The sequence below is a fragment of the Marmota monax genome, unplaced genomic scaffold, assembly GCF_021218885.2.
Source record: "Marmota monax isolate L192 unplaced genomic scaffold, Marmota_monax_Labrador192_F-V1.1 WCK01_AAM20220418_F8-fsc00048, whole genome shotgun sequence".
NCBI lineage: Eukaryota > Metazoa > Chordata > Mammalia > Rodentia > Sciuridae > Marmota > Marmota monax.
This window is the reverse complement of record NW_026694895.1, coordinates 13,247,454-13,275,435: the sequence shown is the minus strand read 5'-3', so window position 1 is coordinate 13,275,435 and position 27,982 is coordinate 13,247,454. Positions and strand designations below refer to the sequence as shown.

Below are 27,982 nucleotides of genomic sequence, written 5' to 3'. Positions count from 1 at the left end.
GCACTAGCTAGTAAGGAGAGAGTAGAAGCAGAAAGAATAAAACCTCCAAATTTAAAGTGCTAATACCAAAGCACCGACAGGGTCTCCTTGATGTCCAGAGGCTGTGCCCAGGTGTCTACCAAAAGATGGCAGTGAGCCTACACAGAGCCAAATGTCTAACATAGGTGCCTGAGTTCATGAACCTGTTAAAGCATTATCACAAGTATTACCACAGACCTTAAACACTGGAACATTTAAATGGGGTAAGTTACAGAATCTGGGGTGTCAAAGGTGTGACATTTTAAAAGGAAAAAACCAGACTAAAGGGGGTGGGGGAACATGCACACTTCTTATATTGGAGAACAAATACCAATCAGACACTGACTTCATGGCACTAAGAATATCCCATGACATTAAAATTAAAAAAAAAAAAAGAGTATACGGCCACTCCACTCTTGCTCCTTAAAAAAGCAGGTAAAATATTTCCGAAAAAAAAAAAAATTGTAGCAACTTTTTAAGTTTTTCTGCTTAAACAAGTAAGCTTCAGTTAAAAAAAAAAAAAAAAAACTCATTTCTTCAGCAAATTTTGTTCCCCAGTGGCACCAGATGAATGAAAACCTCCTATACTATTAATGCTTTATGAAAGTTTAACTCATTATCAATACTATGATTTAATGATACATGGTTTAATACTAAACATAAAATTTGGCAATATAAAATGAGTCAAACTTACATCTGCGACAGGAATTTTATACCATGTCAAATGCTATTTAAGATCACCAAAGGACAAAATGATCTATTTAAGAATTATCTGACTTCCCAAAAATTTATGTTTATAATTAAAAGGGGATACAAAGTGAAAAATCACAATAGCATTTCATAAAAACATTTTGACAAAAAATGAAAAAGTGCCATTAGCATCATCTCAATTAAAAACTAATATTGCATTGATAAGATAAAGAACAAAAGTTGCCTGAAACCAATGCTGTGAATATTTTTAAATTTTTATTAAAACTTTCTGTCATTATACCTGCATTTATTTTAGGCTTGACCCAATTTCTTTATTCCCTGAGCCATGATCATTTTCAAGGTGAACTACATTTTTGTCTACCTCCTCTAGCAGTTACAACTGCTGTAGTAGTTGAAAAAAATGTTTAACAGTATAGATAAAGGAAATTTGCAATATGTTACTGGTCTACTGAAAAAGATGTGCTAAATACAAATGTATCATATTGTTAAAAGAAAAACCCCAAATCACTAGATATCCATAATTAGTCTTCAACTCAGGTACCTACACTGTTAAAATAATTTTCCAATCTAATACCTTGTAATAATTTTAAATCAGGGGAATTATTGTATTAATATATTCCATAGACACCTTACTGCTATTAGTTGTAGGAAGGTACAGTTTCAGTGACAATGGTTTTAACAGTTTTAATCCCACACACATGAGAAATTGATTCCACAGATTACACATAGCTTGATGTCTGAAAACTTTGATCAATTGCTGAAAATACATTTTATATTTACCTGTATATACTATCTGGAAACTTAAGCCTGGCAGAGCAAAGAGCACTGTTTTAACACTAAATGGTTTAAGCTGGGGAAAGTAAAATGTGAGTAGGCTTAGGCTTTCCCAATAGGTCATCAGAGGTTTACCTGGTATTTTCTTATTTACCCTTTCTCCCCCTTCTGTTCTGCACTTCCACCTACTTACTCCAACACACCCAGGTTTTAATTAAAAAGTAACCAATAATCCAGCAGAGTAAAATAGGGCAGTGCTGAGAAAAGCCAGTATTACCTTCCAGCCCACTCACTCATTTTAATGATTCATCAGGGAAACCCCATTTGTTAAAATATACCTGATATCTCATTAAATAGCAAAAAATAAGCATGAAAAGATTTCTGCTTTAAAACATGTCACCAGTGACTCCCCTAAAACAACCTGTTAAGTTTCAGTATGAAGTAATAATACATTTTGCTAAAAACTTTCCTGAAAGTGAGTAGTACATTCAATTATGATATGAGAAAAGAAATACAGATTATAACAAAAAGTTGGTTTTTGTAAATACTTCTAAAAAATCAAGAAACAAAATTCATTCTAACCTCTAACACCACATATAATCTCTGAAACTGAAATATAATGTGACATCAAATACAGAACAATAATCTTACAAACTAAAATGATATGCACTGATAATATTCTACATAAAATGAAAGGAAGTTTAATTAATAATCAGTATGAATCCATTTTCTGAGCATTAGTCTGAATTGCAGATAATGACTAATAGAAAGTGATCATTATTACATTATTTGATTTTGATACATACAACCTACTCTTTATTAATTCCATACTGTACTATCACATGTACTTGAATAAACATAAAATCTTAGGTACAAATTTTAAAAGATAGAGCAATCTACTATTTTATACCACTAAGCTGCTGTGGGTGTTCTATTTTTCTCAACTCTGACTTTTGTTTCCTATTGTGGCAACTGAGAACTAAGGATTTATGTATCAAAATCAAGTTTGGGGGCTGGGGTTGTGGCTCAGTGGTAGAGTGCCTGCCTTGCACGTGCAAGGCCCTGGGTTCGATCCTCAGCACCACATAAAAATAAAGGTATAAAAAAAAACTTTAAAAAAAATCAAGTTTGATAGGAATATGCCATACTGTTTGTGAGATAATTTAAAGCTATTTTTAACATGTTTTTCCAATTACACAAATTCTAAGGATCTCTTGAGTACATTTTTGCAAAGTTACAATTTTACATGCATATATGACTATTTAATGTTCTCTAACAAATATGTTTATTCTTTTTTGATTTGGGACTTAACATTTTTGCTGAAAAACTATCAAGTCTATTATTTCATGGCTAAAATGGATACAAAGTACTAGTTAAAACACTCAAGATTCAAGTGGAAATTCAACAAATGCTTACTGAGTACTTACCACATACCATCATTCGGCTGTTCTCAAATATTCATAATTTTCACAAATAATTAGATGTGTCCATATCAAAAATTCATTTCTTTACATTTTTGTAAAGTTATATTCCACATTATATAGAAAATTAGGAGACTTGTGACAAGTTTAGTGGTTTAATTTCACTAACAAAATAGCAACCCTTTCAACTTTTCACTGCTATTAATTTCATGAATAACTTCAAGCTATAAAAGTCACAATGAATTAGTTCTACTGCATACTAAAAATATTTCAATTTGCTGACATTTTAAAATGTGGTAGCATATTTATGAATCAATAGAATATTTTACACCAGAAAACCATCTCATCACTCAAACTATTGCATTATCCTTTTAACTACTATACAATCTGGCTCACCACACCATTCTCCAAAAGCCAACTGCAACTAATCTTTCCAAATGGAAATCCGATTATGAAATGACATGTTCAAAAACCTTCAACATCTCCATCAACTAAGAATAATATGCAAGGCCTGATACTTGGCAGTTAAGACTCATTTTCAGACCCTCCTTTCTCTTTACTACAATCACATTTGCCCTTCTCCCACTTCAATTCCTCGTCCCCCACATCCCCAGACTACATCACAGCAATACTAAGTACCCACACTCATGCAGCTATTTAATTGTCCTGTGACTTCACATAATTCTCTCTCTTCTGTCAGTCTTCTCTGAGTCCGTCTGATGAACTTTTGATCAAATTACTGCTCATGAATCACTATTTCTATAAAGTCTTTCCCCGAACTTCCCTTAAACACTACTTCCTCTTTACTCTGTACAGCACCATTAAACTTGTTTCACTCTGTGTCCACATCCTGCTTTCCCATGGGGCTGTGAAAATCTGGAGGATGAGGACCAAGCCACCACTTGCCTGATGGCCAGCCTAGGGTATGGTAAATAGTAGATGTCACTAGGTTTTGTGGAGCAGACCTGAAAATCAGGGGAAAACAAGAAGCGGATTTCTTCTGCCTTAAGTAACACAGATACTGAGCAAGTAAGTGTTAGATAGCACTGTACCTGCTACTAACGATTGCCAATTACTCCTGAAGTCTAAACAATATCAAGCACCAAGTATATCTGAACACATTCTATTATGTTCTCTTTTCAGATATTAATTCATATATTTATCATTCACAGAAATCAAGATTTAATGGAAATAATGGATTTTTTTCATATAGATCTGCTTTAATTTTAACCTACTGTTATAGTAGAAGCAATGATGATCAAAGAGATGGAAAAAACAACATAATCAACTGAATATTAAGTCACTGTGAGTTTCATGACCAAAGATAACATCTGTAAGATCCATGAATTTTGAAAATCACCTGTAGTTTTTTATTCTACTTGATCTATTATCATCCTACTTTAATTCTAGGAGTAGGATAAGAAGTCAGTTCCCTTCACCATCAATCTGTATATCCCATTCCATATTTAGTAATCAGTAGGCTTTTATTTAAGGGGGAAGAAAATTGCATTGTGAAATACTTCCTGCCAATAATTATTTATTTTATAAATATATGAAAAGATGAATAATGTATTTGTTTTCTCAAGATGGCATTTTGCCATTGCCTTCCAACTTCTTGATAAGGGTTGTAAACCAGCTCGATGGGGAGAAAATTGGGGTGTCTAACCCATTCAGATATAGATATCCAATAAGAGAAGGCAAAGTATGTCACAGAATCATAGATGCAAAAAATACTGAAACCATGGTGCAACCACTTTTCTTTTACAAAAGAAGAAAGACTATCAGCATCACTCCTCCTAAGCTACAACTTTATCTTTACCCTCCAGTCCTAATAGACAACTTTTGAAAGGATAACTGGCTTTATGGACTAGTATTAGAAAAATTATATCAAAGATACATATACCAAGAAAGGTTTGCCCAAAACCTTCACTATTATCAACCACTAATAATTACTTCTTACTACCACTAATTACTATTTATGCTCACAGATAAAAATCAATGCACAGCTTCTGTCACCATGTAAATATAACAGGTGGCATCTAACTGTATTCAAAATGTCACAACTCGGTCCAAGGAAAACAGTTTGGCTAACAGCCCTGCTGAGGGTTTTAGAAACTATGCCTCTTGCCATACAAAACCATCTTTGCTAATGTGACTAGACTCTATAAAAAAATAAATAAATAAATAACTCAAGGACACAGTCAAGTCTATGACCTGGAAGAAGTCAACTGGTTTAATCACTAAATTGACATTGTTTATTGCACAGAAGCATTATCTTGCTACCCAACATTGGCTTCTGTGCCAAACTTTAAGTCTGACTCAGTTTGTGCAGGGTAATTATAAATATATACACCAAATGGGGTTAAATAAGATGACTAACAGATTCGTAACCAGAATGGCACTAGTCAGTCTCACTCAAACATCTTTTAAGAACTTAATCCATATTAACTAAATAAAAAGCTGTTGAGAAGTTTCTCTCTCCAAGTGGGAGGCACAGATCACATTTTCAGTTAATTTGAAAACAGAAATAGCAGTGTTACTCTAACACAAAAACATTCTCCATGTCCTATTTGAAGTGTAAGCAACCCAAGCAAACATGGGTGGCATTCCCTTGATGAGTTGAAATAAATGTCACGAAGTACAAAGTTCTGGATTCACTCACTTCCAATGAAAAATGAAAAGGACATAATCTCACAATTCAATCTGATTTATCAGTGAGGAAAGGCAACTTAAGAAAATGCAAAAATCTTAGCAGCTCCAGAGGCAAAAGAATATCAGGTAAATACTTGAGAGAAGAAAGAGAAATTTTCACCAAGGACTAATGGGCTAGAAATAGATATCCTTAAATATAGACATATTTAATGTTTTTAATATTCATTTTATATCAGTAAAAAACACCCATCAGTAACAGATTTTTCAAACAGCATTAAGTAGTGTGAGGTGAAGTCAGTATTTGAATCTGTCCTTTAAGATACAAACCAATAAAACCATGTTTTAAATCTGTATTGATTAAAGTATTTAGTGATACCTCTCTAATCTCCAAGGTTCTACATGAACATAGAAATTTATGATAAGTAGAATTAGTTAAAAGCACATTCTCTTCTATTTATTTTCTGTAGCAGCGTTTTGTTCTGTCACCATATATTTTTCAATAATCTTCTGATTTGCAAATGGTTTAAGATATTTGCTGATAGCTTAAGAAATCAACACCAGACAAACTGGATGATGTCTAGAAATCTTTAATGCTAAGTTTAAAAAAGCTTGGGAACTCAGTTTAAATCAGGGCTGAGTAAACCTGAGACTAATAAATGCAGTAATGAGAGCTGTCCCACTATTTTTAAATATCACAAGAGGCATATTATTAACCACCCACTATTATAAGAAAAAGAATCAGTCTTTAATAATAGACTGAATTTTAAGATCCTGAAGATATTTAGGACTCAGACTGATGAAGAAAGGAAAAATATACACAGCTGTGTCAAATGTCTAGAAGGTCTACTATTCTCCAAAGTTCTGCAGAGGAAACACAGGCTTGCCCATATCATCTGACACATATTTTCACTGAATAAAAGATAAGTACCAATAGCTCAACATTTCCTGATTGGAGCAAGCACTATGACTTTAATCTATTTAGTGTCCTTGTTTGTCATTATTATCTCTTTATCAACTGGTTTTTCAAGGAGACATTCCAATGATATAAATATTTTGTCTAATGAAGCAAAGACCCTAAAGCATAGAATATTCTTTGCAAACTACTCAAAGCTATACTCTGCATTATCATCTCTTAAAAAGTAATTTCAAACTTTGCAAACTATGTTCATAAGAGCAAGGTTATTTAGGAGCTAGTTAATCCCAAATTCCCTTTGCACTTCTGTCCAGCATGTATGTATGTATGTATATTTACCGAATGTGAAACCGTAGGTTGATTAGCATTTACAGTTAACAGAATTTATAATATAGACTCCTAAAACCAGGTACACAATATCCTATGTTTTCTATAATAGTTGCACAATTGATCTGAATAGAAATGAAGTGATCTTCCCTTCTGTCATTCCTCTTGCTCAATGCTCTAATGATCCTTTCCCTACTTTGTTTCTAAACTTTATTTGTAAGAATTAAATTTAACACATCAGATAAACTCCTTTACATTTTCACAGTGTATGACAGTTGGAGCACATTATGTTATCAGAATACTTGTATGTTACAAGAGAGCAACAGCAGGTGATGGCCAAAGTTCAGTATCTGGGAAGAAGATGAAAATAGTCTGTGAATTAAAAAATGTAGACTGAAGACTGATACTTACTCTAGTAACACATGAGGTTAATTTTGCTTTGTCATATTAAAATGTCCTATTACAATCGAACATAATATTAAAAAAACTTAAAAACCACATACCTTTGGATTCAACAAAGCCACTTCTAAAGAGCAACCTGAAAATTTATCATGAATTTTTAAAGAAGTCCTTGCTCCAAACTAAAATAACCAAACTATCCCACAACAAAAAGAGATCTCATAATTAAAGATCAAAAATCATAATGAAGAAGTTAATTTATTGGCATTGGAGAACATTATTTACACTATTTCATAACTGCAAAAAATGAATATATGGAAAATATATGATGGAATTAATATATAACCATGAGTGAGTGAGTTAGAGAGAGAGAGAGTGAGTAAGAGCAAGAGTGAGCACACACACAGGAGCATAAACAGACACACGCGGACATGAAGAAATATTTGTGGTAGAATTATAAGTGATTTTTGTTTTCCTCTTCATGTTTCAATCTATTCTTCACCTTGTCTTCATTGAATGTATTCAACTTCAAAGTTTTTTGTTAACTTTAGGGAAGAAGCTGAATTGATTGATGTAACCAACTACTGAATTGACTGATGTACCCATTTACTGAAGGCTTTCTCCCCTCCAGGAGACTACAAGTAGCTATCAAATCATTCTATTATTTCTATAAACAAGCTTATTTAAAACACTAATTAGGAAAGGTTAAAACTAAAGGTAGTGTAGCAAATCACAAATACTGTAATTTAGTTTTGCAAATACAACTTTGTCTAATACATAAAATAAAAGTTACTCTCAACTTCAAAGTGTACTTGAATTATTAAATTATAAAGAGATCAAGATCTATATAAATAAAAGGAATCCACAGCTGTACTTTGACAGAGTATGTTAGAAAATAAAATACATTTCAGTATTTAAAGTTTTGAATAGAAACACAAAACAAGTATAGTGCAAGTTTTAAAGTCATGAAGTTCAAGTAAAATGTCAAAATTAATTTATGCTTTAAATAATTAGTCTTGAATGAAGGGAAAATATTAATATTAGTTAAATATTAAGATAAATAAAATTTAAAAGAACTTCAAGTCTCACATTTAATTTCTGAAGTTTCTTATATTTAAGAAAGCATAAAATGCTATTATATAATCATCCATATGTGTTACACATGTTAAAAAAAATGAAAGGGACTCATTGGATATTCTAGTAATAGAGATGGAGTCTTGCATTTTCAAAGATGATCTCTTCTCATAGGCACAGATTTTTCCTATTTTTATGTACATGCGATACATACATGGATATTACATAAACATATTCAATAAACACTAACCAATGGCAGCTCAGACTTAGCAGAAAGTTTTTTTTAAAAAATGGATCCTGAAAAATCTAGTACATTATAATCCAAATAATATGTTTCATTTTCAAATAATAAATTTCTGCAATTTTTTTTCCAATGCAACCGTTTCATTATGTTTCATTTTTATAACATCTATTCTGAAAAACATAACTTACAAATCTAAAAAGAAAATAATTTCCTAGTAGAAATGTACATTTTTAAAGGGGCACTAATAATCAATGAATAACTTTCCATATTTGAAAATAAGCATAAACTTGACTGAAAAAAAGAAATTCTAATCTTAGGAAATCACCATGTGGCATTTTTTAACTTTATTACCACTTTGGTGACTCTCTGTCCCAGAGCAGATCACCTCCAACATTAGTACTCTGACCTTCTAGAAAACTGACAGATAAAGTTTATAGTGAGAAAAAAATGAGTTTTTATGGGTTTCCAAAAGGGAATTCTATGACACTAAAAGCCATATAATAATATTGATTTCATAACCAACCTTTTTACTGCCAAATTACAGACTTAAGATTTTTAGAAAATAGCAGGGTAGATTTACCATAAAATACAATAAAAAATTTAAAAAGTTTGAACTCATCTGAAATAGTTCAGAATATCTTTGCAAACTTTAATACAAATATAAAATGATTTTTTAAACCAGGTTTTCCAGAATTGTTGAGTATCCCAAGACCCTTTTATTTTGGGACTGACTGACCCTCCTCCTGATATACCTGTCAAAAATCAATTTACTTACAGCTTGTACATTTCTAAGTAAATCATTTCTATGCCTGTTTCTAGTTTCCTTCCATCCTAAAGACAAATGTACAAAGTATAGAAACATGGATTATTTTCTTATAAAACAATCTTTAAAAATCAATTAGAATATTCAAAATATTCCATTCTCACAAATGAAAATAAGTTGCTTACTGAAATGACAGTCTTCCATTTCACTGCCTTAAAAATTAAGCTGGCATGGATAATAAAAGTGTTTTCTGACTGGATATGCTGAGCATTAAAATATTTTTAAAACAAACACTAATCCATAATTAGATTTCATGAGTGCAATCTATAGAAAATAGAATTTGCTTTATTTTCTGGGAGCAATATTAATGATTTGCAATCGTAAAACTTATACCAATGATACCATGGCTTGCATAAAACTATAAACAAACCTGAGCAGGAATGTTTCTTTTCCTTTTTTTAGCCTAATCTTTACCAAGCATTCACTCAACAAATACTGTGCCTACTATGTGTTTGCCCATTGTTATTTCAGGTGTTGGGGTATAAATTAGGCAATGAAGCAAATGGTCCTCTTATATCATATGTAATGTCTTCCTTTTTATTTTTTTTTTTAATTTTTTTTAGTTGTAGATGGATGCAATATATTTATGTGTGGTGCTGAGGATCAAACTCAGGTCCTCACACCTGCAAGGCAAGCACTCTACCACTGAGCTACAGCCCTAACCCCAATAATGTCTTCTTAATTAGAGCAAAAAGGGAATCATCAAATAAATATATATCAGACAGAAGTATCTATAAAAGAAGTAATGCAGGGTGATAGGGGATAGTGGCCACTGAGTGCTAGGGTAAGGTGGTATTTATTATGGCATTGTCAGAGAACATATGACTAATGATAAAAATATGACATCTAAACACAAACTAGATGAAGAGAGGGAGGGGCTATACAGAACTGCATCTAAAGCCACCCAAGTAGCAGGGATAGCAAGCCCCTGAGAGAATATGTATGGCATATGCAGAGAATAGGAAGATCTATGTAACTGTAAAGCATAAGCAAATTTGCTTTATTCAACAAAAATTTATCAAATGATTACATTTTAAAGCTTACACTAAATGCTATGTGATAAAGAGGATTCAAAGATGGTCTCTGGCCTACCTATACCTTTATATAATTACAACAGAGTGAGAAATGTTGTAAGACATTTGAGTTGTGTTTCAAGGGACCAATGGTAAGTTCTACTTCAGGAAGGTGAACTAAGAGCCAGACAATGGAGAGTTGAGACAATGTGACAGAGGCTCTTGGCTCACTCAACAGCCATTCAGCCCTTTATTCCTTTTGTTTTCCTCCAGAATTCAAGCTAAAACACTTGATCTCTCAGTTTCACAAACCAAAAACATGTTCTACAATTTATCAAAATAATGTAGGTGGAAGGAGGGCTCAGAACTGGAATGTTCCCTCTACTGGGAGCAAGACACTGCTGAACACTCTAAGCAAATCACCTGACCACAGAGCTTTAGGTTGACCCACCAAGACCTCTGGTATCAGGTTCTTGTCCCAAAGCCTTCTGGCCCTGACCTGTGTCTCCCTCATCATTTTCAACCTGAATTACATATCTGCCTGCCTTCTAAGTGCTTTACCTACCTGCAGCAACATTAAACTGTTTTCTATTCTTCCTCAGAAACTTACAGGTATCTTAATATCAGTCCCCTGCACAAAATCCTATGACTTTTAGATGAAATAAAGAAAAAAAAAAAAAAACATTTAACAAGAAACATGACCCTTACAGTTTGGTTCCAAGCTCCATTTTAGCTTCAATTCCTGTCACTCCACCAAACACAGCATTACCCTCTACACAATAGACTCCTTATCATTTTCTTCAAATATTCCATGCACATTCCACCTACACATGCTGCTGCTGCTGTTCCTTCTTTCTAAACACTTTTGACTACACCACCTGTCAAACTCTTATTTGTAGTTCAAGATCCCATGCAAATTCCAACTCATCTATAAAGTAGTCAATCACTCACCTGTATACAGCTACTCACAAGCATTTATTCCTTTCTCTATAGTTTCCTACACTTTGCTTTTACCCCAATTAGAGACATTACCATGAAACTCTTACATTATAGTTGTACATATGTATGTATATCTCCCCAGCCAGATTTCAATTCCTTGGTAGCAAAGTTCACATGCAATTCATTTTGTATATATTCATAACCCAGCAAAATGTGATACATACAACAGACATTCAATTTTATATTCTGAATCCTTATCAATAGGCTACAATAATTCCTTGCCATATAAAGAAAAAATAAACAAATAAGATATTCCTGAATTGAAAACTGCAGTGCCATCACATAATAACTTCTTCAAGCATTACTTATGGTATTCAAGGAAGTCCTAAATCACTGTTAATACCATTAAATAAAAAGATTAATGGAGCAAGGGGCTGGGGAGGTGGCTCAAGCCGTATCGCGCTCTCCTAGCATGCGTGCTGCCTGGGTTCAATCCTCAGCACCACATACAAACAAAGATGTTGTGTCTGCCGAGAACTAAAAAAATAAATAAATATTAAAAAATTCTCTCTCTCTCTCTCTCTTACACTCTTAAAAAAAAAAAAGATTAATGGAGCAAAACTTAAAAATAAAGCATTTATAAAGTATGAGTGCTTACTGAGTGGCATAAAACAAAATTAAAGATAAATGGGGAAATGCAAAGCATAAAGCTACCTACATCAGGAAGCACTGCCAAGAGATACTAAAACAATTCACTTAGCAAATATTTACTAAGTGCCTACTATAAGTTGGATACTATTCTGATCAGAAAAGTGAAAGCAACAGAAGGTTCAAATTTTACACACAATATTCTTAAGAGCATGGTGTTACTCTAAAACTATTACTTCCAAAAGTATGACCAAAATATTATTTTAAGGGCCAAAGACAACTACCAATACCCAACTTCAAATCTAGGAAACTATCTTGCCTAAATTATCATTATGTAGGAACTCTTCTCCCAGACTGCTTCTGAATGTTAAAAAGACGTCCTTTATTCTCAGTAAGTATAAACTGATCAGTTGGAAAATTTGAGTTCCAGGCACTTGAATGCATTTCCTGCCTTGAGATAAGTTCTATCCATGCACAGGTTGTTTTAGTAATTAAGGTACCAACAGCCCTGCCGTCATGAATGAAAAGGGAAGGATTTATTCAAATAGTGTTACATAGGGGATGCTATATGGGAGATAGTAGATAGTTGTTCATTTTGTCTTCTGAGGCCAAAATAACAGAAACAGAATAGAAACACAAGAAAGAATTTCAGGACACTGGAGGAGTTGTAAAACACTGATTACACTACCAAGTTACATTCTGAGAAAATTTATCTGCAGATTTTGAATGAAAAGGTGATCTGCTTCCTTCTAAGACAATGCAGGGCAAGACAAGCAGATGTACAGATGATTTCTTATGGTTTCTTTTGGATATGAAATTCTACCTTACATAACCATTTGCATGTGTATTGAAAAATATAAATCTATCACTCCAAGAATTAAAAGAAATAATATACCCAAAATGCCATCTAATAAAAACCTGTTTTAGTATTCCCTTAGCCATATGAGGCTTACAATGATCTTATAACTCCTTCTTGTAAATAAACGTCAATAACATAAATTATCAAATGACCTGCTTGCCTTATGAATGAACATTGCCTATTTCTTCAAAAACTAAAATTTTAACAAATACTTCAAAACAGTTCAAAAAATGAGATTTATATAAGTACTACAAAATATCTTTGTTTAAACAATAGTCTATGCATAGAATGAAAAAGAAACCATATTTTTTACTTAGTCATGGAATAACTCGCTCCCAACACACACTGGTATTAAACCATCTTGAGGATTTCCTGCGACTCTTGTAACAGAATATCTTCTACTCAAAAACAACTTTTACATAATTACACTGATAATCATATAGCAAAACATTTAAAAAAAAATACTACAAGATTTAGTCCATAATGCTTTGTAAATTGAAAATATTACAGTGCCATTTGAATGTATAAATGATTTACAGCAATAATACAAACAGACATATTTGTTATTCCTTCTTTCATTCACTCATTCATTCAAAAGATGATGAGGGTCAACCAATGTGCTAAGTAATAAAACATCAAGAGGACCCAATTAAAGTTCTTTGTCCTCAGACAAACACACTTGCTGGGTATTCAGTAAGAGCCAAGCAAGTTATTATAAAAACCAAGTACCCAGAGAATTCAAAGGTCCAAGCAGCTATCAATATAAATGAAATGAGCAAGTACAGTAGATACAACAGACAGATTTATGACAGCTCATTGCATAGTAGGTCCAATTCCCCTTCTCCTTGCCTCCCTCCAGAATAAAGGCTGGAAAGTGAAAACACCATTTATCTCATTATGGAAAGCATTATGTGATATACACTTTTGTGCAAGATATAGCAGTCAGCTCTGTGAGCAGGTATCCCTTAAAAAAAAAAAAAGAAAAGGAGAAAGGTCTCTATAAGAAGAAATCTGAGCTTTCCCTTTGTTTTTCTTCCTGCTTCAAAGTAAACACAATTTCTAGAAGTGTAAAAGTCACCAGCCAAATAACAGTAAAAGTTCAGTGCTAAGAATCACAGAAAAGAAAAATGTTACCTGGATTCCTGATGACATCAGTTACCAATCAACCAACTTCCTTCCACCTTCTTACCACATGAGACAAATAAAACCCTTACTCATTTAGGTTACTAATGGTAAGATTCTCCACTATTTGGAACCAGGGGCATTTTTCCCATTTAAAGGAATCAACAACAAAGGGGAGATATTAGCATTAGATGATCCAAAGCTTACTCTTTCTTGATTTAGGTATGATCTAATCTTTCCTAGCTAGAAAAAATAATTTGAATTTTTATTTCTACAATTTATCTATTATCTTGAATAATCTGGATTACTTTAATAAATATGGTCAAATCTCTCCTTGGGAATCCAGTTGTTGCACAGTCATTGTAATATTTTTCTTTATATTCCTAACTGAAATCTTCAAGTCCCCAAACCTATAAAACAGTTTTATAATATGGAATGTATCTATCATATATGTAATAATATACATATATTAATCAATAGCTGAAGGTAAAGAAGTAAGGGGGAAGAAAAGAGAATGGAGACAGGGGAGGAAAGAGGGACCTAACACTTCAAAGTGTAGAGTATATTTTACAGTTCCATAAGCATTTTATAACATTGCTGAGGAATAAATAAAAGATCACATAAGAGTATGTTTTAAATAGGAAAGGCCTCACACATACACTTGAAATCAATGATTCGGTTTTTGAAAAATTTCTAAACTTGAAAAATATATATCCCAACAAATATTTTCTGTACAATTCACAACTGGCACTATTAAATTATTCTAATAGTCTATCTATGTCTTATCTCTAGTAATTTCTCTAAGTAATAATCCTTCTTTATGTATACTTCTCTTGGACAAATTTTAAATATATACTGCTCTTAGGGTAATTTCTATTGCACAGTGCTGAAAAGATTCATTAATTTCAATCACCATCAACTCCATACACCACATATAGTTTTTCTGCCTTTTTTTGTTCAAATATATTTCACTGTGGCCATTCAAAGGAAAATTACACATTCCAATAACATTTGAGTTCCTCTCAGTTACCCTTTCAGTGGTTCAGAGTAATGATAGAGTAAAGAATCACATTCTTCACAGGCTTTTTCCCCCCATTTGGTAGAATTTCAATTTCAAATCTCCTGTGCCAAAAAGCAGTGGGTAACGTCTAATGTTCTTCTCTAACAGTGGCTTAAATGGAGGCAAGGAGAAAAAGAGAGTTAGGAGAAATCACTCATTCCGATTTACCAAGAATCAGCATAGGTTATAAGTAACTTTTTATCCTATTTTCCTAAAATAGAAATATAGAACCATAATAAGTTGTGAGGGAGGGGAAGAAACGTAAAAAATCTAGAAATGCATCAACTGTTTCTGTGTATAGGTAAGAGCTAAAAGGGTAAAATTACTGAAAGTTATCTAGCACTAAATTCTCAGTGAGATAAAAAAAAAATAACCTAATGTGTATAACACCCACAGTTTATATCTTACTTAGCATTGCTCATAGGTAAAGATTTCCTCTACAAGATAGATAAAAGTTACATTCTTTTCTTTCTGAATCTGCATGAATGGAAAATATAAAGATAATAAGTACAGTTAGATAACATAACTGCTTTCATTTTAAAATCAGTATTCAAAGACAATCTATGACAATCCATATGATCTCAAAAGAATATTCAGAGAATGACAAGTTCCCTTGTTTATAACATCATCTCAACTTCAATTTTATCTGCAGTTATCTCTTAAAACAAATAGATCTGGGGTCCTTACATCATATAAAGTCCTTTTTCTCAGGCCCACTTTTATTTGGTTATCTTTTTAGGTGCACTAAAGATTGAGTTTACAATAAACTGAACAGACAGCGTACAAAAGGCTTTTAGAACTATACCATATGGTCCAGGGAAGGGAACAATCTGGACGATCCCCATTTCAATCTGCAAGCTTGTCCACCTCTATAACACATTATACCACTGTAATAAAATATTAAGATGGAAATGTAAAAGTGAAAATAGTCTATCTTTAGCATTACTAGGCAACCACACTTCTGAAAATTTACTGATAAACTTAATAAACATTTACTTTAATTTATATTCTGAGATTTTGGGATGCAAGACCAGGCATACAAACCCAGGCCACTATTCAATAGAAACAATATTTCAGCAGGGATATGTGTGGGTATTCAACGTATGCTTCAGAAATTTAGAAGGGAAAAAAAAAAAAAACACTTTTACAGGGGCATATTGGCAAAGGCTGATGTAACAGATGACACATTCTTGGAAATCAAATAAAAGCAATAGGGAAATACCCATTGTTGCCTGGTGAAGGCCTAATCACATGGACACAGCTGGAACCAATGTAGATCATTCATTAATAAAATTGTATTGTAGTAGCCACTTTTTGATGCATTTCAATTGCTGCTATAGCCAAATCCCTGAATTTCTTTGTTCAATGTTAGCAAGATTGTTTTAGTAGGAAATGTGAGAAGATTTAGGATGGGGGGAGGACCTGTTCTCATACTAAAAACGAGACTAGCTTAAAAAGCTAAATGTCACTTTACCTTGCAATCTACTTACACTATCAGCAGCTTAAAATATGCAGTGTAAACCTGAAAACGGGGAACTCATATGGTACATAGATAAAAAGTGAGCAGTGTGAGATGCCATGGAAAACATATGAAATACTTGTGAAAGTATTTAAGTATTTACAGAATGATCATATAATACCGTGGAGTGGGAGAAATCAAAATGTATCAAAAATTAGGAAGGAAAATCACACAACTGAATTAATAAGTACCCTTTTATGAAATACTATCTACTGAATTTTGACACTAACCCGTACACTGTCTGTCTATGGGAAGATCATTCAAATTTTGACCACATAAATCATTATTTGTTACCATGTTACTTTTTTGATATTAAATCAGATATTCAAATCATCTACTAGAAGTTATATTTGAAAGCTACATTAAAATTCAAAAGAAATAAAATACTTGAAGTAATTATAAACTTAGTACTTAATATAATAAAATCTAGTTGAAATAATATAGTATTTATCCAATTTTTCTGTTATCTAAAACATTCTTCCATGTTTCCACAAATGTAATGATGAAATTACTATACATAATTCTCGAAAATCATATATTATTACACTATAAAGATAATAGTTTTTACTGCATGTTTTGAATTAAACAACAGCATAGAATTTGCTGCCTACAAAAAAAAAATGAAAACTCAACAGCATTTACCAAAAAATTGCTTAAACATTATAATTTATAATTCTCAATTATATTTTCTCCCATGCTTCTGTATGTAGGTAGAATAAACACATAAGACAATTCATGTTGCATTTTCTAAGTTATATATCCCCACTACGAAAATATAAAGGGTTTAATTGCAAATAAAAATTGTACACTGCAAAAAACATATTTAAAATCAATAAATAATATTAAATATGCAACAAGAATTATTCAATATATGTGGGAATACAGAATGAAAGAGGATTTTGTCTGTGCTATATTTAATCATCAATTATCAGACATTGGCACAGAGCATTCAAGAGAGACAGTCATGAATATACCTGGATCAAAAGAAAAAGCCTTTCACTGGCATTCCTTCTCGGTATTGTCATAATTCAGAAACTTAAATGTCAACCTAAAGAGTCAATCAATGTAACTTAACAGATCTCTCACTCAGATTCTTTTCCATAGCTCTGCATAAAACAAGGTGCTTAAGTATATGTTTTAAAAGACAACATTAAGGAGAAAGAGGATTCCGTAGCATTTATTACATGTGCATTATACACAAAAAGCAACTTGAGTATTTGTTTGTTTTGCTAAAGTAATGATCCAATATGTTGCTGAACCTGTCTTGAATAAAAGAAAATAACAGGTGAGTTTATTTAATGCATACTTCAGATATACCTGTTTTACAAATCCTTTTAATGACTGTAAAACATTTTCTAAATTAAAAATAAACATCTGGGGGAAAAACTGTTACATTGCACAATTTTTTTGTTAATACATCCATAGTAGATATATTTCCTAGTATGTATGGCATACAAAATGTTTCACATTAATAACTAACAAGAACCCTGTTTATACTTCTTTTCAGGCACATTTGTCACACTGTTACAAAAATGCATGAACTTTTCGTCCCAAAGTAATTTTCTTATTACCAATAATCATTGACAATTTAAAAATAAAAATCAGTTACACTAACACTAATCTTCTTTTAAAATTCCTGTCTATTTAATTATTCTTACCTTGATTATAAAACACTGATTTTTAAAATAGATCCCCTGAAAGTAAAGAATGTTTTTTGTTAATACAACACAAAACACATTTACATTTTGAAGAACATTCTACGAAATTTCACAGAATGCTTGCTCATTGTGAAAATCTAGTCTCCTGCACAAATCATCTCCATTTAAAACTCAAGACACCACATTTTCACACTCTTAACAGTAGGTCACCAACTATAATTCAGTAAGAGTCAAGAAGCATAAAAGCACTTCTATTTTACTTTGCAGTTTGATTTCAAAAATAAAATTTAAAGGCACATCTTTTATTTTCCTGGAAATTCACTTGCTTATCTAACAATACTTATCAGACAGTCTAAAAATGAGTACTCAATTTGTAAAAGATATGAGCTGACCCTGAGTTTGAGACAAAAATAGAAAACAATGGCAGACTTTTGGGTCTCAACAAGAGATATGCTGGCGTAAAAATCCATATAATATGAGTAAACATTACTGAAAAGTTTCTAATTCAAATAATAAGCTGTGATGAAGACAAGATTCCAACCAATCAAAAATACAACGTCAACATGACCAAAGTTAGCAACATTCAGGGAGGCTTTTTGCAAAGCATGGCAAAAATGCAACTGTAAAGGAAGTCTCTAGGAAAGCTGGAAAAGGCAAATTTAGCACAAGCTTCTATGGGAAACAATGCCATTTACTAAATGTGGGAGTTGTGAGGAGAATGGCATTTCTACTTCAGAAAAAAAAAAAATGTTTCCCCCCACTCCCTCACAATGGTGCTCTGCATGAAGATAGAGGAAGACAAGAGGGGGGAAAATGGGTATAAGAAAGAAATCGGCTGTTTGCCTTCCTTAAGTGATGCTGTAAGGGTAGACCCTCTGCCTCACAAAAACCACTGCCAGAACCAAGCTACACAAAACATTTTGGCTGCAAGCCTATAGCAGTGCCAGGCTGTTTGTTATTTTTGTGCTAGACTCCCTCAATTGAGACGGTGTGGGATTGTCACTTTGATGCAAATAGAGAACAAAGAATAATATAGTATGGGTTGGGGGAATTTTTTTCTTTTTAGCCCCTTTAAAGTTAGGTTAGCTTTTTGTTTTCTTTGACAGGTTTTGAAAAGACTCAAGAAACAAGAGTTATGGTAAAGAATGTATCAATTGCCTAACACAATTAATGTTGAGTATAAAATGTTGACAGTTTGAGCCATGTGAGAGATTAACATTATTTAAAAAATCAGATTTACAGAGTGTCCAAGTCATAAAGCTACCTGCTTAAGAGGCCTGAGACCAAGAAATACATGATTCACAATCACATAATCTTATTTAAAATCTAATAGTATGAAGGTAGCCCATGAAATTCAGCAAAAAAAAAAAAAAAAAAAAAAAAGAAGAAGAAGAAGAACTAACATAATTATTATAATTTTTAGGTCACAAGACATAGGGAAGTAAATCAGCTGCTATTCTGACCCTGATTTCTCCAGATTTAATAATCTGATGAAAAAACTATAACATTAGAATCTGAATGTCTTATGCCTTCACAAGGAAAGACATGGTAAATGACTGAAAAAAGAATGTGTAAAGGATTAAACCACAAATCATCTAGAAAGTTGCCACAGATACAAACAGAAAAACCGTCTCTTCTATCCTATTCAATTCTGTACTAGAAGCAAAGCTAAAAACAAACAAGAAAGCCAAGTGTGTGCTATTTCAACCTTCAACTAAATATACTATCTGAATCTGGTGACTAAAAACACCAATAAACTATCATCTCTGAGAGTGTGACCTTTTTCTCTCTAATGCACAAGATAAGTAGAAGTGGAGGTCCATTTTCTACACACCAAATGAAAAGAAAGAATGAACTGTGACAAGACCAGATCCCATGCTGGCTTATTTTCACACTAAGCTCAGTATCATACAAAAACAGTATGTTTCTCCCTGCCAATCAGGGGAGGGGGGGAGGAGTTACACAACTAATACAGTGCTGATAAATAACACTAAAAGTCTACCAGTCTTTTCCTCCTGCAAATCTCCATCAAATCAACTGTTAAAAGAAAACCAATGGCTGTTATAGAAATAGCAAACACTAAAGCACTTGCCTCAGATGTCACACATGGAGGCATGGAGCATTCACCACCTGAGCCTATCTAATTTCTCACAAAATGATCCCCTGCCCAGTTTTGTTCAGGGCCACAGAATCTGATAGCAAGTCACGATCAGTGTTGGAAAAGGCAGTAGGGGAGTGAGAACATGGGGAAGAAACCAAGTGAGAGCAGTGGCCAAACTTCAAACAATATTCATGCTTCTCCTATTATTCAGATTCATGCCTTATGCTCAATACTTACGGACAATAAAAGCTGTGTTAAAGGGTTCAGGTACAATTATTTACTTTGTTTGGCATGTCTAAATCTTCTGTATAATTGAAGAATGCTTTATGTTGCTCCTCAGTGTTCTCCTTTTACATTTTCTTTTCTTTGCTCTAGGATATACTGCTGATGCTATTACTAAATGGGACACTGATAGTTGTAGGCAAGGAGTTCATGTATTGCCAATGGCTCAATGAACTTTAGTTCAACAAGCAATAGGAGGTAAAACCAGAAATCAAAAAAGAATAAAAGGTGTAGAAGAAGCCAAGCAATGGGCTTTTTGCTTTTTTTTTTTTTTCCTTTTTGTTAATGGTGGAGATGAAATTTGGGGGGTTGAGGGGGGATCTGGAAAAAGCAGCCAAGCTAACTTGACTACAAAGAAAGATTAAAGGAGTTAAATGTGTACAACTTGGCTGACAACCAAGAAATAATATGAGAGCTGTCCACAACCTCTAAAGCATATGCATGGAAAGAGGAGTGAGGAATTTTAATCTACTATAGAAGTGTGAATATATGAAATAATAATGAGATAAAATAAAAATAAAGAAATCTGACTTCAAGCAGCAGGGAAGTGATCTGGTAAAACTTACGAAAGACTGCTTCCTTCTCTTTAGAAACTTTGATCATCTTACTGACCCACATTGCAATAAACAGCACATGACAGGAAATGTCACAGACTGCCAAAGGACTAAATTGATGGAGACAGAAAAATTACACAAAATTCACTTACCTGATAAACCAGGTATACCAATATCTCTGCAGATGTCGATTCAGGCCTAATGCAAAGGTATCTGCCAGATCACAAAGGACATAATTAAGTTGTTATCTTAAAAATAAATCCAGTCTGAATTCTGAATCTTGATCTGGACAAGAGCTGACTTGGATTGTTTGGTCTGTCTCTTGGATATTACAAGATGGGAAAAGAATGTCTAAGAATAGAAATGTGCTCAGTGATTCTATAGTTATTTTTAATTAGTAAGAGCTTCTTCAGTCTTCCCAAGGATTCCCCAAATCAATTAATAATAATAATAATAATAATAATAATAATAATTCAGATTAAAGGTCCTTAACCTTGGTCAATGAATGATTTTCAGAAGTCTATGTACTCCTGTATGAAGAACGCAAAGTTTGTGGGTTTATGTAAATGGATATGTCTCTAGAGAGAAGGTCAATAGTTTGTCAAATTTGCAAGAAGGCCCATAATCCAAAAAACTGTCAAAAACCTCTGCAGAGAACTGCTTAAAATCTCAGGGGGGGAGTTGGAATGCATATGGATAATCAGTCCAGGTTTGAGGTTTTCATCCCAAACAGAAGTACACAAACACTTGCTGATCTGGGGAAAATACCTTAGGAACACTACTTTCTGGAAAGCAATACATCAGATGTAAACTATTACTTAACTCACACAGCCCTATGTTCCCTAAAGGCCTTGTACAGTCTTGAAAATAACTAAGATGTTACCATATACCCCATAGTAGATAACATGTGCTGCATATATTAAAGTCAGAGGTATAGTTTAACAATGCTGACAGGGTCAGAACTCGGGGAAAAAAAAAGGACCATATAAAAAGCAAAAAAAGAGAGACAGAGAGAGAACAAATAAAAGCAAAAGGAAATGTGGCTCCCAAACAGTTCACACAGCACAAAATTACAAAATTAGCCAAACACATCTCTTAAAATAATAAATTTTTAGCAGAAATAACAAAGTCATAATAACTTGTATCAGAAAGAAACCATGGAGAAATTTCCAGGCACCAACTATGAACAAGATGGGAAAGCATTCATAGCCACAGAGAACATCCTGGAGTAGGTATGTCGTAAACACATGCAAGCTGAAAAGATAAAAATCAAGTAGAGGAGGGTAAAATTACTTTTCAAAATGACGTGTTTCAAATAATGATCATGTAGTACATTTTCTCCCAAAATAATATTGAACATCTACCAGGCACTGCTATCAATGCTGAGAATTCCGCAGTGAACAAGCCAAACAAAGCCCTGCCCTGCTGGAGCTTAATTTTGGGGAACAGCAGAAGGACGCCAGAAGACAAACAAGTACAGCAGCAATATCATTCCAATTTGTGACACATGATATGAAAGAAATAAACAAGAAAATGTGATCAAAGCATGAGAGAATGACCTATATATACAATCTATTAAGTCACAGAGATCTTCACTCCAATTCTCAAAGTCAGTCAGGGTCTTAGACAATTGAGACCAAGAAAGAACCATGGCAACAGCTACTCAGACATCTGCATTTCAGAAGTAAGAACAGAATAAGAACTATGGAAGCAAAGTATTACAACTTCATTGTCTGCACACTCCAAAATATACACACCTAGAATGAGTGATGATTTTCTGATACATTCTACCCTTAGAGGATAAGCCTGAGGGGCTGGGGTTGTGGCTCAGTGGTAGAGTGCTCACCTAGCAAATGCGAGGCTCTGCGTTCGATCCTCAGCACCACACAAAATAAATAAAATGAAGGTATTGTGTCCAACTACAGCTAAAAAATAATTAAAAAAAAAAAAAACAGCCTGAGAATATGTCATTGCACAGCACTTACCAAAAAAAAAAAAAAAAAAAAAAAAAAAAAAAGGTCATATGTTTCTTGTAATATGTGGAAATTAGAGAGTAAAAAAGGGAAAAAGGGAGTAGTGATCCCATGAAAATAGAAGGGAGGGGCTGGCGATGTGGCTCAAGTGGTAGCGTGCTCGCCTAGCATGCGTGAGGCACTGGGTTCGATTCTCAGCACCACATAAAAATAAAGATATTAAAAAAAAAAGAAAATAGAAGGGAGACCAATGGAGTAGGGAAAGAGGAACAGGGGGAGGAGGAGTAGAGGGAAATGGGAATTAAATTGACATTTTATGCTACATACACGAACAAGTTTGTCACAATGAATCCAACTATTATGCATAGTTATAATGCACAATAAAAATACTTTTAATTTAATAAAATAAAATAAACTGGCTGATGACACTACATACTTTGTACCCTTAACACAAAGAATCACATTCTATCTAAATTTTCATCAAATTCCATTCAATTAAAAGAATTTTGGTTTTTGTTTCTGCAGATGAATCTGATTAACTTCTGCCAAAGAAAGAGGGTATAAAGTTGCCCAAAAGGACCCCAATAATCCTTACCTCTAGGGAATACATGCCTTTGTATATATTGTCCCATATCCCACATCAGGGTTGGTGTGAGTGACCAGAAGAACACAGTGAAATCCATGGTGTCTGTCCCAAAACCATGCTGCAGTTTCCTCTTTGCTGTCCTGGATCACTCATTTTGGAAGAAGTCAGCTGCCAGTTGCTATGTTGTGAAGGCACTCAAGAAAGGTACAAATAGCCAAATAGCCAAAATCAACTTAAGAGCCATATAAGTAAGCCATTTTCTAAGCAATCTAGGTTAGTTACCCCTTCAAATGACTGTCTCCCTGACTTACAACTTTAATATAACTTATGAAAGAATAAGAAACTGAACCACAGTAGGACTGTAGTCCCTTTCCAGCATGCACTAACCTCCTTATTTAAGGAGAAAAAATAAAAACTAAAAGCTAAAAAATACATGTTCAACTCATCCTTCCACAGGAAACCCAGGTTCAACCAAAGCCATACAAGATTTACAAAACAGAAGTGAACCAAAATAAAGGTTGTGGCCAACTACAAGATCACATCTTGGGTGAAAACATTTTGTAATTTTGAGATTCCTAGCAAACAGCAATGAGTGTCTCCTAAAATAGTATCATGGTGTGTTTATCTTGGCTTGGGCTATTCCTAGCTATTAACAGTCAAGTTTGGTTCTGTAGCACTTCTAGAAATTAAGAAGCATGTAACATATCTGAGTATGTTTAAACACCTAGCTATCTGCAACTCAAACTAGCTGTTACCTGCAACTGAGAACCCACTCTATCATATATATTCTCCCATTTCATAACATCTAAACTCCTGTCTCATGGTTGTCCCTCTTTTTTTTCCACTACTATACCCTCTACCTGTGTACTGAATCCTATTTATTCTGCCATTTCTAGGAATTTCGTCCATCATTTTCCTTCTTTACCTCTAGCTCCAATCTTGTCCTCTTCACTGGCTCCTTCTCCTCTGCCAATAATATACTTATTACCAACTATCCCTATCAAACTTCCAAAAACAATAATGGATGTTCATTGTCTTTACTTCAACTTCCATTCAATGCTCAATTAACACATCTTGATTTTCCTGTCTTTACTGAAATAGCTACTCAGGTTGGACAAAACCAACCAGTTGTGCACTTTCATTCTTCACTGTACTATGGCATGGGGCACTTCTATTAACCTGTCTCTTTGAAATTACCTCCTGCTGGTTTCCACTGCACCACTGCCTTACAGTTCTCCTCCAGCTGATGGGTTTTCGCTGTTTTACAACAGTCTCCTTTTCTAGGAATTTTCCAAGGCTTTACTCTTTGAAGTCTTAGGGTTTCATCCTGCTTCCTAACTTCAGAACTTCAATTAAATCTACATATTCATTTATCACACCCAATACAAACCTCTCCCCTGGTTCCTTCAAGACTATAAGCTAATCATTTCTATCTACCTATTTGTACATCTCACTTTATCAGCTGTTGTACAGTATTATAAAACCCTCGCTAAGTAAAAAGACAACTTTAAAAGAAGTTCAGACTCTATAACTGCTATCCAATACCACTAGCCAGGTGTGCTTATTGAGCGCTTGAAATATGGCTACACTTAATTGAAAGGTACCATAAATGGAAAATATACAGGGTTTTAAAGACAATGCAAAAAAATAAGAATGAGAAATATCTGAATCATTTTATACTGTTAAAATAATAGTTTATACACTGTGTTAAACTACATTGGTAAAATGAATTAAGCACATTTCTTTTTACTTTTTAAAGTGGCTACTAAAACTTTTTTTAGGTATGTGATTTGCATTATCATTATAGGAAATCATACTGCTCTACACATAAAAAAAAAAGAATATAGAGGTTAGGAAACAGTATTCACAAACAATAAGGTTAAGAAAATGAGGGGAAAAAATACTTTTCTATACTATAGTATAGAAACCTACTATTTAATCCAAACAGTTTATGGACAGATTTATAGTTACTGTTAAAATAAGAAGGTTATGTCCTGGAATCCAGAGTTAAATAACTGCTTTAACCAAATACAAAAATGCTGAAAATTATAATGTCAAAATACTAAATCATATCCTGCAAAGGTCTAATAAAATCACAAACATATAAAAATACAAGTAGCAAACATCTGATATGTGTTACATGAGGATATTACATAATATAATAGCACACCTCTGAAGTAGATAATATTGTTATCTTCCAACTTAACAATGTAGGAAACTAAAAGCAGAAACTAAAAGGGTTAAGCAACTTGTCCAGGCCATATTCTCAGTAAGCAACAGAGCAAGACCTCACACCCGGGCAGCCTTGTTCCAAATTTCATCCTCTCAACCACCACTGGATAGAAGTGTAATTCAAAAGAACAGCCAGTTTCAAATGGTTCCCAGTATTATTACACTTATCTATTCAACTAGGACTAGAAAAAATCAGATTAAACAAACTTTCCAGGACTGAAGATGTAAGCCAGCAGTAGGGCATTTGCCTAACATGCACAAGGAACTGGAGTTTAATCCCAGCACCACGAAAAGTAAAATACAGCTTCTTCCAAGTATGAATACAAATATAAAAACTCATAGAAAATTTAAATTCAGAAGCAAAACTATATAAAAGGAGGAGGGTACACGAATGAAATCACCTACAGAACACAAAAGAGCCTTCTGTGAGCCTAAGATATTCAAAAGATAACTCCTCATGAACAGAAAACATAACTATGGACAGAGACGTGGAAGGGCCTCAGAACACAATGTGCCCCCTGAGAGAGCAGAGAAATGTGGGACCTTGATCCATATCCATGGACCTTCAGAAGATCCCCATATACTGCTTCTTCACAAAGTTGTATGGGTGGTAGGACATGGGGGCTAATTCTTGAACTAATTTCAATATTTTAAAAAACTTACAGAAATAATTTGTACCCTAATGATAGGACTATATTACCTTTGATATTTTAAATGAAACTTGGCATTTTTTAACATATTCCAAAAAACAATATTCACAAGGTCAATATATAAATAAATGCTTGGGCAAAGACAAAAAAAAACATTGATTGTACATGCATGCTTATCTTTAAAAGGATACACCAACTCAAAATAAAAAGCTTCTTCTCAGCAAAAGAAACAATCTGGGATTTAGGAAGATGGCGGCGAGGGGAGTGCATTGCCCCCGTGTGCTGCTTCACTGTCTGGGAGTATGACAAGTCAGGACGGCTAAAGGCTATCTTGTTAGGAATTTCCAGCAATAGTGGGGTGCTCCGGAAACTGGAGGAAGGATTTCCATCGCACGAGGATCGGCTACGGGGACTCAAACGCTAGAGGTTTGTCGCACGGAGGGTAACACTGCTTATTCAGCAAATCGCCCCGCGGCTAGAGTCTGCAGCGCGCTGGGAAACGAGGAGATAGCGACGCAGGGATACAGCGCTGCAGTTTCTGCCAGCCATGCAAGCACCGTACTCAGGGCTGAATTCTGGGTTCGAGACGGGGGAAGGAAGCGGTCCATCTCGGTTCTCCACACCGGTCAGACCACAGAGGAGGCCAGCAGCCACCATGTTGGAAAGCTGACGTCACCATCCCTGTTTTCGACTGACCGCAGCTCATTCAGCCATAGAACAGGTAATTTCAGGCTGCCATTCGCCTGCGGCTTACAGACAGATTGCTAGGGTTCAGTGCCTGGGTGCTCCTTAGAACCTGATCTTATCGGAGCGAACACCGAGCGCAGGGCGGCCGAGTTCCGGCTCCCGGAATCGCCCTGGCCCAGGGCTGCGGAGCCTGCGGAGGCTGCTTCTTGGACCCTGCTCCTATCAGAGAATACACCAAGCACTAAGCGGCTGAATTCCGGCTCCCGGAACTGAGCCCGCGGGGACTGCTTCTTGGAGCCTACTCTTATAGGAGCTTACACCGAGCACGGAACTTCCCTGGCCCCGGGGCTAGGAGCCCGCGGAAACTGCTTCTCGGTCCGGGTCCTGCTGAGGGCCGGTCAGGACTCACCCGTTGCTTTGGTTGCCCGGCAAGGGGAACGAAATGCTGCCATTCGCATAGGATACCAACATGGCAGAGATCTGATGTCATCAGAAAGCGGCGGAGGAGAGAACTTCATCAATACCAGCGGCGACATAAACAGTTGGTCTCCTGGTAGGGGGGGGTGAGGCACAGACACCCGAGTCTCCTCAATTTGTCGTCGAGCCACAGGGGAGGAGCCGGGCCGCCGCCAGCGCCCGGAGCAGGCCCAGCGGCTCGCCAGCGTGGTGACCGCATGACCCCAATTGGAGAGGGAGCGGAGCGGAGCCGCCACCCGCACCCACAAGGTGGGCAGACCCGCGAC

The 27,982-nt window shown here is 34.6% G+C and overlaps 1 protein-coding gene across 9 annotated transcripts in view; it reads right to left on the bottom strand.

The window, feature by feature from the left end:
* The window catches only part of Gtdc1 (glycosyltransferase like domain containing 1), a 382,956-nt gene that overhangs the window by 274,648 nt on the left and 80,326 nt on the right, over positions 1 to 27,982 (bottom strand). The window contains exons 1-4 of one of the 9 annotated variants that reach the window (XR_009225165.1): positions 23,680 to 27,804; positions 22,958 to 23,036; positions 21,264 to 21,324; positions 18,175 to 18,210 (exon numbers count right to left, since the gene is read on the bottom strand). The exons of 1 other annotated variant lie outside the window; for it this stretch is intronic. Coding sequence is in view for 4 of the 8 variants with exons in the window: in XM_058573487.1 (XP_058429470.1) it covers positions 18,175 to 18,210; positions 21,264 to 21,324; positions 22,958 to 23,036; positions 23,680 to 23,767 (264 nt within the window). In the remaining 4 variants the exon portion in view is untranslated. Of the gene's footprint in view, positions 1 to 3,567; positions 4,251 to 18,174; positions 18,211 to 21,263; positions 21,325 to 22,957; positions 23,037 to 23,679; positions 27,805 to 27,982 lie in introns of those variants that run through there. 7 more of the 9 variants (XM_058573487.1, XM_058573489.1, XM_058573488.1 and 4 more) reach the window with 7 other exon arrangements.